This window comes from Stylophora pistillata, chromosome 3 (assembly GCF_964205215.1).
Source record: "Stylophora pistillata chromosome 3, jaStyPist1.2, whole genome shotgun sequence".
NCBI classification, from domain to species: domain Eukaryota; kingdom Metazoa; phylum Cnidaria; class Anthozoa; order Scleractinia; family Pocilloporidae; genus Stylophora; species Stylophora pistillata.
Window position 1 is genome coordinate 14,240,001 of NC_142521.1, and position 11,794 is coordinate 14,251,794.

At 38.3% G+C, this 11,794-nt stretch overlaps 1 protein-coding gene across 1 annotated transcript in view; it reads right to left on the reverse strand.

Annotated features, from left to right (window-relative positions):
* LOC111331010 (calbindin) overlaps positions 1-9,143 on the reverse strand; it is a 9,267-nt gene extending 124 nt beyond the window's left edge. Inside the window, exons 1-11 of the mRNA XM_022936034.2 lie at positions 9,024-9,143; positions 6,756-6,823; positions 6,154-6,246; positions 4,836-4,919; positions 3,951-4,007; positions 3,432-3,509; positions 2,801-2,856; positions 1,850-1,892; positions 1,695-1,745; positions 858-932; positions 1-651 (exon numbers count right to left, since the gene is read on the reverse strand). The exon at positions 1-651 is cut by the window's left edge and continues 124 nt beyond it. Of these exons, the coding sequence (XP_022791769.1) occupies positions 535-651; positions 858-932; positions 1,695-1,745; positions 1,850-1,892; positions 2,801-2,856; positions 3,432-3,509; positions 3,951-4,007; positions 4,836-4,919; positions 6,154-6,246; positions 6,756-6,823; positions 9,024-9,129 (828 nt within the window). The 5' untranslated portion in view covers positions 9,130-9,143 and the 3' untranslated portion in view covers positions 1-534. The remainder of the gene's footprint in view (positions 652-857; positions 933-1,694; positions 1,746-1,849; positions 1,893-2,800; positions 2,857-3,431; positions 3,510-3,950; positions 4,008-4,835; positions 4,920-6,153; positions 6,247-6,755; positions 6,824-9,023) is intronic.
* Between the last annotated feature and the right edge of the window lie 2,651 nt (positions 9,144-11,794).

Below are 11,794 nucleotides of genomic sequence, written 5' to 3' on the forward strand. Positions count from 1 at the left end.
CAACCCCCCTCCCCACGGGCATTTGAACTCCTGAAGAGGCCCTACCTAGAGGCCGGATTCGATTAAGACCTCCATGTTAAAAGGTAAAACACGTGCATTTCACTGAAGAGACTTAACAGTTCAGCTCCGGTTCAAATTTCCCACTCCAGCAAGGCAAGGTTCGAATTCCCCACCCCCCGGGCACGGACGACAGTAAAATTTCCGTGGGTTTTCCGGGAGGGATGTTGAGGCTTAATTCGAATTAATCAGCGCATGATTTTCTTACTAAGAACACTAACTAAGCAGTCACATGTCACTCTCCAGGGAATGACCTCTTGTGAACAGTAACAAATCCATACCTAATTTAGATTATGAGGAAGATACGTTCAAGAAAATTCTTCGCGCCAAAAACGACAAAAAAAAAAAAAAAAAAAAACAACTTTTAGCCATAAATATTGCTGGCTGGGCAGAAAAAGACTTTCAATCGCGTTTATTCGATATTTTTATTTCATCATACTGAGATGAGGCAAACTTTTTTCGTAGAATACTAATTGCTCATGCAAATAGCATCATTTTTAGCTCGTCCTTCCCAAGCTTTCCATCTTTGTTCTGGTCAAAACTATCCATTATGCAGCTTTTGAATTTTTTCAGCTCACACGGGTTCTCGATGTCCTGTTAAAAAAAGAAAAATTACAATAACCAACTCTCCCTCTCTGTCTCTAGGTCTCTTTATCTTTGTGCGTCTGCGTGTCTGTCCGTCCTTCTGTCTGATTGTTGGCAATCTCGCTCCCAGGGTCTCTTATCTTCCCTTCCTTCCAGAGCGAGAGAGGAGGGCGGAAAGATGAGAGAACTAAGAACGATTTTAGAAGAAAACTTACCACTTTATTGTTCTTATCGAGAATGTCATAAAGGAGAGCTTCCAACTCCTCATCAGCAATGAAGCCGTTGCCATCCTACGATAAATAAAAGAGCTTTGACTGATCGGCTAACATATTGTGCAGTACTGGATACGTTCTAATAATTATGACTAGAAGACATGGTACGGATATTTTATCGGCGAAAAACCAAGCCTCTTCGCCTAGTCTGACTCGCCCCCAGTCTTCTTTCAGCTCTTCTTTTCACATACGCGCGTAGACTGTTGGGTGCCATCCATCTCTTCAGCAGTTCCTAAGAGTGGGGATGAACCGAGAGAGGACAGGAGCCCTGCTGAGGACGAGGTGCACCATAGGGGACATTTAAACATTGACATTTGACATTGGCAGCCACTGAGATTTTTTTTTGTATGGTGTCTATTTTCTAGCCATGATAAGTGTTGCGCATTACAAACTTCGTTGGCACTTGTTGATACAGTTTTTGAGGCTTTGTTAAACTCAAGAAACAAAAATAGTGTTGCAGGGACAAATGTTGCTTCTCAAGTTTTCAGTGTGGCATCGCGTGCATGGGACTTTGCCCTTCCAAACTGTCGCGTCGTAAATTGACATGAAGTATTATGAATGCGTTGTTGTACCAGCTTATCCTTTTCTCTTTCTTTGTTTCACGATTTCATTGTAATAACAATCATATTTGATTGGTGGACCTAACCCACAAAATACTGTGGGGCCCTCAATGATTTTTGAAACGCCCGGCATACATAGTCACGCATGCAAACCTCGCGCGTTATTAACGTTAACGTGCATGCTACGTCAGTATTGCGGACCTATTTCTTTGGTTTTTACCTGATCATACTTAGACCATATCTCATTAAACTGTGCTTCAGTCATGTCATCCTGAGAAAAATCGAAGCAAAACCACAAATTAAAATTATTTAATCACATCCAATATTCACTCATATGAAATCTAACTTAATTTATGAAGTATTGCAAATTATTACCCGGTCAAACTTCAGCAGAAAATTGTCTTCGACAGGAAGTATTCTGCAATGAAAATTTTTGTTTATCATAAGAAACTTGCATTACGCTGTTTATCCCTTTTACTTCTAAGATCTGATTGTTCGTTCTCCCTCTGGTTACGGCACATTTCCATGTAAATTAGTTACGAGAATTTAGTGTTCGATCAAGATAACAGCCTCAACCTGATAAGTTTGAGTATTCTCATAACATGCGTGCTGGATAAAAAATGAATGACTAGTTTATTAAACTCTCTGGCAGTAAAGGGCCTGAATTATCGAGTGTATTTTACAATCTTAAGACAACTTTTATCTAAAAACTAAAAATCTACGACTAAGATATATCTTCAGGATGTTAGATTGACACACCCTGGCTCTGCGCAGTACTCTAAGGTATAACCTCTTACAAGCTTTCTTATAGTGCATATTATAGAGAGAAGTTACATGTTAATCACTTCTAGAAGCGGCTTTATTGCGCATCATTTCAAAACATGAGACTGCCGGAGTTCATAACCATTGATGAAGTCTAGCAAGGGAATTTCTCGACCTTCACTCGCAGTAAACAACCAGATCGTTAGACAAACGGTAGGACTTTATCATCAAGGTGACAGTGCTTTTGTATTAATCTTTACTATATTGGTGATGATGCTTACGGCCCTGAAAAAAAGTTTTTCGCACGCATGCTGAATAAGAGATAACAAAACGAACTGCGCGCCTCGCCTTAATATTGCATCATGCTTTTAAAACGGTCTCCGTAGGGGTGTTCAAAGCTCTCCAACCTCCGATACAAGGAAGGGTAACGGGGAAAAGCTAAACAGATGTTGTATGAAGTGAAAAATCAGTAATTGTCTTATAAAATGTCTCCGTAATTAGTAATGAGGGCCTATTTTACTGTTACTTGCCAATAAGTGCTGTTTCTGTTGTTTATTAACTCACTTTGACATTTCCGGCAAAGACAACTTTCCATCTTTGTTTTTGTCAAACAAATCCAACTACAACAAAAATATCATAAATTACAAATGTTCCAACATGTAGTCAATAATTCACAAAATTTCGGAATAAATTATAAAACCTAATAACGCACAGACAAAAAGTTCCCATTGGCTTCCAATGAGGCGTAAATTTCTAATTTTCGTAAGGGTAAAAGAAAAATTGCGTGTGGCATGCTGCATCCTAGCTGACGTTATAGTGCAAAGACCGGATTGCCCATATTCAAACGGAGTGCAAGACTCGATTGCCAGAGCAGAGCGGTGGAAAGTCAGGCATGCGTAAGCTAGGGATCAATGTGTATTACTTGTCACTAATCGTGAAATCAGCCCGTGCTCATCCTTCCATCTCGGAAGGATCGAAGACTAGACTCTAATAAATTTTCGAAAATCAACCCTAACAGCAACCAACATAATAAGCTACATGTATTGCACACTCAGAATCGCACAATCAGGCCCTTTGAGTAATGACCTCTTTAGTTATGGCAGCCAGGAGCCCATCGCCAGGGGAGATAGTCTCCCGTAGTTTATCTCAAGAATGCCTGAAATCTTAGCGTTGTCAATAACATTTACGATATTACCATGGCTTTTTGGTAATCGGTGATTCTCTGCGGATTCAGTGATTGTCCTTCTCGGCCAAGTAGATCTGTTAAGAATCCCTAACGAAGAACATGAAGCAAAAAGTTTGAGTGAATACGCTTGTCGTCTTTTGAACTTAAACCTAGTCCAGTCGCTGGTCCTCTCAGAGAACCTCAACATATTCCACAGTAGGAGAGTTTGAATTATTTTGTCGTGCAAATGTTTATCAAATAAGGCATATTGTTTAGCAGCGTTTTTTTACATCATGCGGAGAGAAATGGTTTAGTTCAGCCTATTTTGGTGATCGTTGTAGATAGATGGAGGTAAAAAAAAAAAACCCAACACATGCATATTGTATCAGAGGGGTGGGTATATTTCAACAGTTTACAAATGAGGGGTTATATGAACTGATCAAATTTTTGTTCAAACCACTTGTCGTGAAATAATTGCCTACTCCTCGCTAATAAATACCTTCTAATATAATTTTCATTTGTCTAAAGTTTACTTTTCAGAATCTGTACCTCCAGTTCGTCACTCTCAATGAATCCTGAATGATCCTGATCATAATGGTTCCACACCTTCAAAAAATAATCAGAATTGACAATTGTACTGAATGATCCTTTCATTAGGGCCCGACCATTTAACTTTTGAGGAGGGGGGGGGGGGGTCATTTCTGGTCATCGAAAAATTTTTTTTCTAGCAATTTGCTGTGCAGGATATTTTTTTCCGATTTTTTGGTACATTTTTACTGTTACATTTGGGCTGCATGCAATTTTTTTCTTCCCTGACAAGCGCTTGCAGGAAATTTATTTTCAAAATCACCCACCCCGCCGTCAAAAGTTAAATGGTCGGCCCCTTTGTAAATAGGACTGACGCCATCAATTAAGATGCTGTGTCCTCCTCGCAAACTTTAATCCCTTAATTAGGAGTGATGATAATCTATTTTCTCCCAACAGCATCACCCCTGAATCAAGCATTAAGTCATCCTCGTTTCCGGGGTCTCTCATCTTCTCACCACCTGGAGCGAAGGAAGGGGGCGGAAAGATGACAGACCCTGGGAACGAGGTTGGCATTAAGTTCATGAGAATGGGGGAAATGATCGCAAGGTCAAAAAGCCCTCGATTACTAAGCAAATTCTCCTCGTAGGTAGCATAGAAAACGTATAAAGGACAGTGTGGAGGACTTACAAAACGATGTTAGGGTGTGCAAGCGGTATAAAAGAAAAGACAAGCCCATTATTTGACAAGGAAGGAAACTGTTTACTTGAAAATCAACAGAACTTGTTTGTTCCAACAAGACTTTCTTTCCTTTTTTTCAGGAATAAGGGAAATTTGAAATAATGGTATGTACAAATCATTTTGATGCGGGCTGGATTTCGGCCAACTACCTAAAATGGAGTTACAAACCTTGAAAAAGTCAACATTAGTTAAGATGTTTGAATGTTGGAACTTAGCCAAGAAATTTTCCTCGGTGGGCAGGATATTAGCAAGCTGTGAAGAAAATATTAAGGAAAAAAGTCAAGTATGTCTAGATCGATCGACTGATTAAAGCTATACTTCTGCGAAAAGATTGATATTCGTACCTGCTGTGCCTGTCTTGTAAGTTGTCTCGACTCGTCATCTGGTTCAGCTTCGAAGCTGGCCCTCGTTCAACGAATCTCATCGGATTTTTTTTCGGATCCATTTTCGGCTTTGTCAAGGTGTAATTTTATGTCAGTCTCACCACTGCATTTCGATTATTATTACCCGAAAGATTTGAACGTAAAAGCTGCGTCGTCAAACGTTCTCACATGTGCGTTTTGCTCTGAACATATCTAACATTATGATACCCTTTCAAGAAGAGTACAAATTGACAGGGAGAAAAAGGAAAAAGGAAAGAAAAACAAAGACCAAAAGATTATTGACGAAGCTGTGACCTCTAAATTAGCACGCTCTGCATTCCTAACGCAATTGGTATCATTGTTCTAGGTATGCAGAGCGTGCGACATAGCAACGTTTTGTATATATACAAATAGATTTGATACATATTTGATAAATTATGTGTTAATTCTATTTATTTCCTGCCATAAATTTGGAATTTTTCACTCTATATAAGTCAGCCATAGTATCCCTTGCAGCCCTTTCCGGCGTCGTCACGCAAACGAAAACTCCCCCACCAACGGCTGCTCACATTCGAACAACATTCCTTTCCGGAAATTGGCCAATCAGCATTTACTTGCCATATTCTGAAAAGCGTTCGCGCCTCAATAATCAAACCAATCACTGAGTTCCTATTATCCGAGCGTTGAAACTGACAAAATGAAGACGCTTTCGACTTAGTGCGAGATACTTTTGGTATTGAGAGCTTGACGCATCAGAGAGAAGCTATAACAGTAATTATAGAAGAGAGAAGGGATGTTTTTATAAATTTGCCCACAGGATTTGGGCAAACAAAACAGCGATCATTATCTGATATTTTCTTCGGAGTCTCGATGACATCAGATTCTATCTTTAGAAACTAACGCTAACCCGCTTCCTGTGAATTCGCAAGAATAAATATATCGCGTGTTCATTGGTTGTTTGTCAGACAATAACTTTATTTTCATTGGATAACACATTACAATAGGAAAGGAATGTTGTTCGAATGTGAGCAGCCGTTGGTAGGGAAGTTTTCGCTTGCGTGACGACGCCGGAAAAGGCTGCAGGGGAGACTAAGTCAGCCAAAGCAAAGGGAAAATGAACTTACCTCTTCTAGATCGAGTTTGCCATCAAAATTATCATCATAGCCCTGGAGAATTTCCTCCTTCATCTCTGCAATTTGCTTTGAGTCTGGTTCGCCCTGTTTTAAGACAAAAGCTCGTTAGCTATTATCTCTAAAATATTGAAGGAAAATACAAAAAACGCAACCTTTCAGAATGAAATTCTGGGCTTATATCCTCGGCATTTGTTTGTCGTGTTTTCGTCTTTGTTTTTTTTTTTCTTTTTTCGACCAAACTTAGAAATACAAGCAGACTCCATTCCTGCAAAACTATTGATTTAGACAGATGTTAATGCTATGACTGGCGCCATAGCAATGATATGACGGCTCTTAATGTGGAAAGGAAAATTATCAGCTTATTAAGAATTTGACTTGGGATAGTATCGCTTTAATGCAGGCTATGGGAATCTGCTTAATTTGAGTATGCTTTCGAGAGGTTTCAGACTAATAGGAAAGTCATCATCTGAGAGTTGAGTGAGTCGAAGATTTAAACATAATCTCTCACCTACTAATTCTTTTTCAGTAGAAAGAACGAGATTTTGGTCAAAAATTGATGATAAAATGGGAAAATAAAAGAATGACAGTTGTACCACTTTCTTTTCTTTTGCCAGAGCAATGAGGAAGTCATCCAGTTCACCAGCTTCGATAAAACCATTTTCTAAGATGTAAACGAAAAGGACGGATTAAAAAACAATAATGCAAAAATGACATCTTTTCAGAAAGCAGTGAGTAATTTCCTACGAGGATCATGCTGTGAAGTAGGTTTATTTTTAGTACACGTTTCACCTGTTATGCCTGGATGAAAGACTAAACACAGGATGCTTATGACTTACTGATTACGTAGAAGAGATCGTGTGATAAAAGTGGATCTTATTCCGATATTGCATGTTTAGGTTCTCTGGCAGCTTTCGATTCTCGAATGCAATGGTGACTTAGCTGTTTAAACACTTCGCACATAACGGATGGCATATTTTGAAGGACAACTAGAAAATGTTCCCTCGATGAATAAATAAGCGATCACTTCGCGCATTAACGGATAAGTTGGTAGCGTTCGAGCTTCATTACAAGGCTTTCGTTTTAGTTCGATTTGTGAAAAGAGCCAAATTGACATCATAATCAGTCATGTTTACACTCCACTCTGCATAATTAGAAAGACAGCTTTTGTGACTTTTCATGGTTAAGTTTTCATTTATCACTTTTTTTTCGCTGAGGTATTAAATTTCTTGTATTACACTGAATTTTACATCTTTATTTATTATCCGGCTAGTCCATACCTGAAGACGCTATCATGTATCTGAAAACTATAGTAATTTTTTTCTTCTGGCGTCGTTTAATTTGTTAATTTTGCGTATTTTTTTTTATCTTAGCTCAGTGCATTTCGTAAGGGATCTTCTGGAGAATTGCAAATACATTCAGACAGGCTATATTTCATGCCTATGTTTCGAGACAGGAGCTTTAAAAACTTTTATCAATAATCCGCATGTCAAATTTGTGTGCGAATTTAAACAATCCAGACAGGCTTGCGTTTAATTTCTTTTATATCGATTTGTGGCAGTTCATTCTCAACAATATGAGACGTTGTTTTATCAAAATTCTGCGATATGGAAGTTTGTATTCAGCTTCGGACTTATCTGTTTCGCATAAAACGAAAAGCAACAGAAGTTGGCTTTACAATTTTAAAGATTTGGTAAATATTGAATCATTAAAGGGCACTGAACTGCAGTGAAGCTAGTTAAAAGACACTTAAATTGGTTTATAATAATAATGTCAAGAAAATTTGGTAGGGTTCTTGTTTATCTCGGATGTTGACTGGTGAGGCGATGCATGTCTTTGCTTTCGGCATACTCTGATGAATTAAAAATGCTCCTGTTTGGCATGATATATTATTTACGCGCCTATGGGTGTGGCGGTGAAAACACGAAACCATAGTGAACTTCATTAATGTTAATTTCTGATCTAAAAAGGAAGAGTGATTATGTAGATAGGTAACGAATATCAGTGAATATGAACTTTTTTAAGGGTATCGCTTGACTTAAACCCACATGGAAAAATCATGGACGAAACTTATTCTTTTCCTCCTCATTAAATATTTACAACTTTTGATCATTGAAATCATGGCTAACCTTAGCAATATCCGCTATCTGTCAGCACGGAAGACGCAATTCTTTCTCAGCCTAAGGCGATAAGGCGAGACTGAAGCCTGTGCGAAAGGGTTATCGTTCAGTTGTTTTATTCAAGTCCCAAAATTTTTTAAACTATGTCGAATAGACGAATTAACCGCAGCGAAATGAATAATTAAAGCTGAAGGTGCACAATTATTTTTTGTAATTTGGCCGAGTAGCGAGAAATACATTCTCTTCAAGTGAAGTGAACTGTTGTGCTCTAGGTTATGCTAATGATTATCTGCAGAGTGTCCCACAAAAAACAAAGGAAAATGAAGGAAATTTGAATTTAAATAAAGTATTCTATTTTACGATGCACGGACTAAGGATGTACCTCATGATGGTTTTTATTAGACCAACGAGATTTCCTACAAATGATCGATGGTCTTTGTATTAGATTTTCTTTATACATTTATGTGGTTTACTCCTCTATTCCAATCCACAGAATTTATTTTTTCTTTGAGTTGTCAGTCAAGCTGATTTAAGCCTATAAATTTCGCGTCAATTTTAAAGCACAAGCAGTTTGTCAACTAAACAACTTGGTTACCGACGAAAAGAGCAAAAATAATGCGCTCTTTCAAGAAATCGAAAAAGGAAAATCTATGCAGTAAAAATTCGACTGTTGGACGGCCTCGCAAGAAGAACCTTGAACTGTTTGCTCTGCAAAGTGATGGGCAATATTACAAAAATACTCACCGTCTTTATCAAATTTCTTGAAAATCTTCAAAAAATCGGCGGAAGTTATCTCTGCCTTTCCTTGGAAACTCTTCACAAATGGAGCCACAGAACCTTTATCAGCCATCTTCCCAGAAATTGCTAAAATGAATGGTAAACACCAGCCGTTAGCGTCTTAAAAACCAAGTTGAATAAATTATGCCACAACGTTCTTTGTTCGGTGACAGTTGCCTTAATTGTATTTCATTGTTCCAATCAACGCAGGCGGCGAGGGACTTTCCCAGCTTTCCTCCGATTTTGAATAATTAAGACGCATAATTTTTCTATTTCCCTCAGTTTTAATTGGTTTTATTATGAAGCGAACTCGATCACTAAAACATTTGACTACAATATCTATACTCATGCAAGCAGCACATACCACCGAGAGTTCTCTGAGCATTTTCAATCTCACCCGTGAGCCTACAAGTACCTTCACATTAACTTATAGATTAGTTTTCCCAAAAAGTTTCTTTCTCGCATTGGTTTATAGTTATCAGACCCTCTCTATAACTAATCAATTAACACCACCAACTGATCAACAACCGTGCGTCAATCAATTTAACTCTGAAACGGCTTTACATGCGAGGTTTCCATCGATCGAAGATTGTTGCATGCAACAGAGCTTATCCGTCATCGAACAGGTGCAACGAAACATATAATGATAATATAAGAATATTAATAATAGTAATAATAATAAAAATGATGGGATAATACTAAGGGTAATCATGATCTGACCTCATCGCATGATTTCTGCTGGATGAACAACGGTAGAAGCGGCATAGATGGCCTTAAAGTTTTTCCTCGTGAGCTAGAGATCGCTAAAGCTTCCAAGCTGGCGAAAAACCATCGTATGACAATGAAAAAACCCTAAAAAGGGCTTCATGCCTAATAAACGATCAATATATATCTATATATATAAATTCAAATGTAAAAATTTAAAAAACATTATCCTTGAATCGGAGAGTGCTCTATAATCATATGGAGCTTTGTAAACGATTATTTAGGAAAATAAAAATTAAAACTTGGTACTACAGATCTGTTTCGAAAGGGTTAAAAGTCCTCCACCTGACGAGAGAGGACTTTTAACCCTTTCGAAACAGATCTGTGGTACCAAGTTTCAATATTTATTTTCCTAAATAATCGTTTATATATATAAATTCTGTATACGAGGGAAACTCTGAGCCTGTAGACCCCAAATAATCATACTTGAATAGAATGAATGTTTGAAAAGAAAATTTGCCCCGAGTGGGTTTGAACCCACGTCCCCCTGTTGCTAGTCAGGTGTGATGACCACTACACTATCAGGACAACCATGCTGGCAACACGGCAATCGATGATGTGATTTACGTGATCGGAGAGACTACCCTGTCACCTTGATAATTAAGTTTCCCGGGAGACCACGTCTCCGATCACGTAAATCACATCTTTGATTGCAGTGTTACCAGCATGGTTGTCCTGACAGTGTAGTGGTCATCACACCTGACTAGTAACAGGGGGGATGTGGGTTCAAATCCCACTCAGGGAAAATTCTCTTTTCAAACATTTATTCTATATATATATATATATATATATATATATATATATATATATATATATATAACTGCAGACAGGGTGCACACTGTTTCGACCTATGTGGGTCTCGTCAGTGCAGTGCAGACACTGGGCCAAGCTCTGGAATAAACCATTGCCTGGGCGCTACACTTGCGGGACCAAGTGCAGGCATGTTGCCATACGAGAGTGCTCAAATCACAACTGAGGTGATGAGCTTCGCCTGTGTGTATATATATATATATATATATATATATAAATAAATATATATACAGTGGAACCCCGATATAATGATATGCCAAGGGAGCGGTGGACGGCGGTTCTGTCCCATACATTGTACTGTAACTTTTGCTGGGTATTAGCATATTTATCGTTGTACCGGGAATATCGTTATATCGAGGATCGTTGTATCGGGGTTGTAATGTATATAGAAGAGTTAGACTTGCTATCTGTAAAACAGTGCTCGATACATATAGTAGAGCGAGTATAACGTGTGATAGGTAGAAAAAATCAACTACATTTCATCCCTACAGACAGTGTTTCGTGGTTGTCCACTTATCAGGGGATTTTAGATAGTCACAGGCAGAAAAAGTAAAATACATTTTAATATTGTTCAAAACTAAAATCGCCGATTTGAAATTGTTTTCCTCTCAACGAACTGTAACTTTATTTTGGCTAAATCTTTAATAGAAAAACAAATCTTGAACTTAAACATTATCCACGTAGACGTAAAGTAATGGTGGGCAACTACTTTTGGAAGTATGATTTTTTTCCTGAACGTCGTCCTTAATGAGTGCTGCATTAGAGACGCAAAGAGTCCTAGAAGAGCTGCTAGAGATAAATATTTATCATGTGGACGCGAGTTTTTACCGAGGACTAAAAACACTCGTGGAATCAATACGATCATTACATCCGGGAACCGAGTGGCGTATTTTTCGTCTGTAACATGCATATGAGTGGCGAATGAGTGGCCATATTGAGCAACGACGTCCCAATTCTCGCCTTTTCGAACTTTGCTGAATGAACCTAGTTTGTTTATTGTTTGAAATATTAAATGGCCGCAAAATTTGTTGTGGTAAGCGACGAAGACATAAGTGCATTTTTCGAACAACAGGAAAACGATAACTACGAAACAAAAATGCAGGACCGGAGTTTCTCGAAAACTGTGACAAAACATAGGTAAATTTTTGTTGTGTTAATTTTCG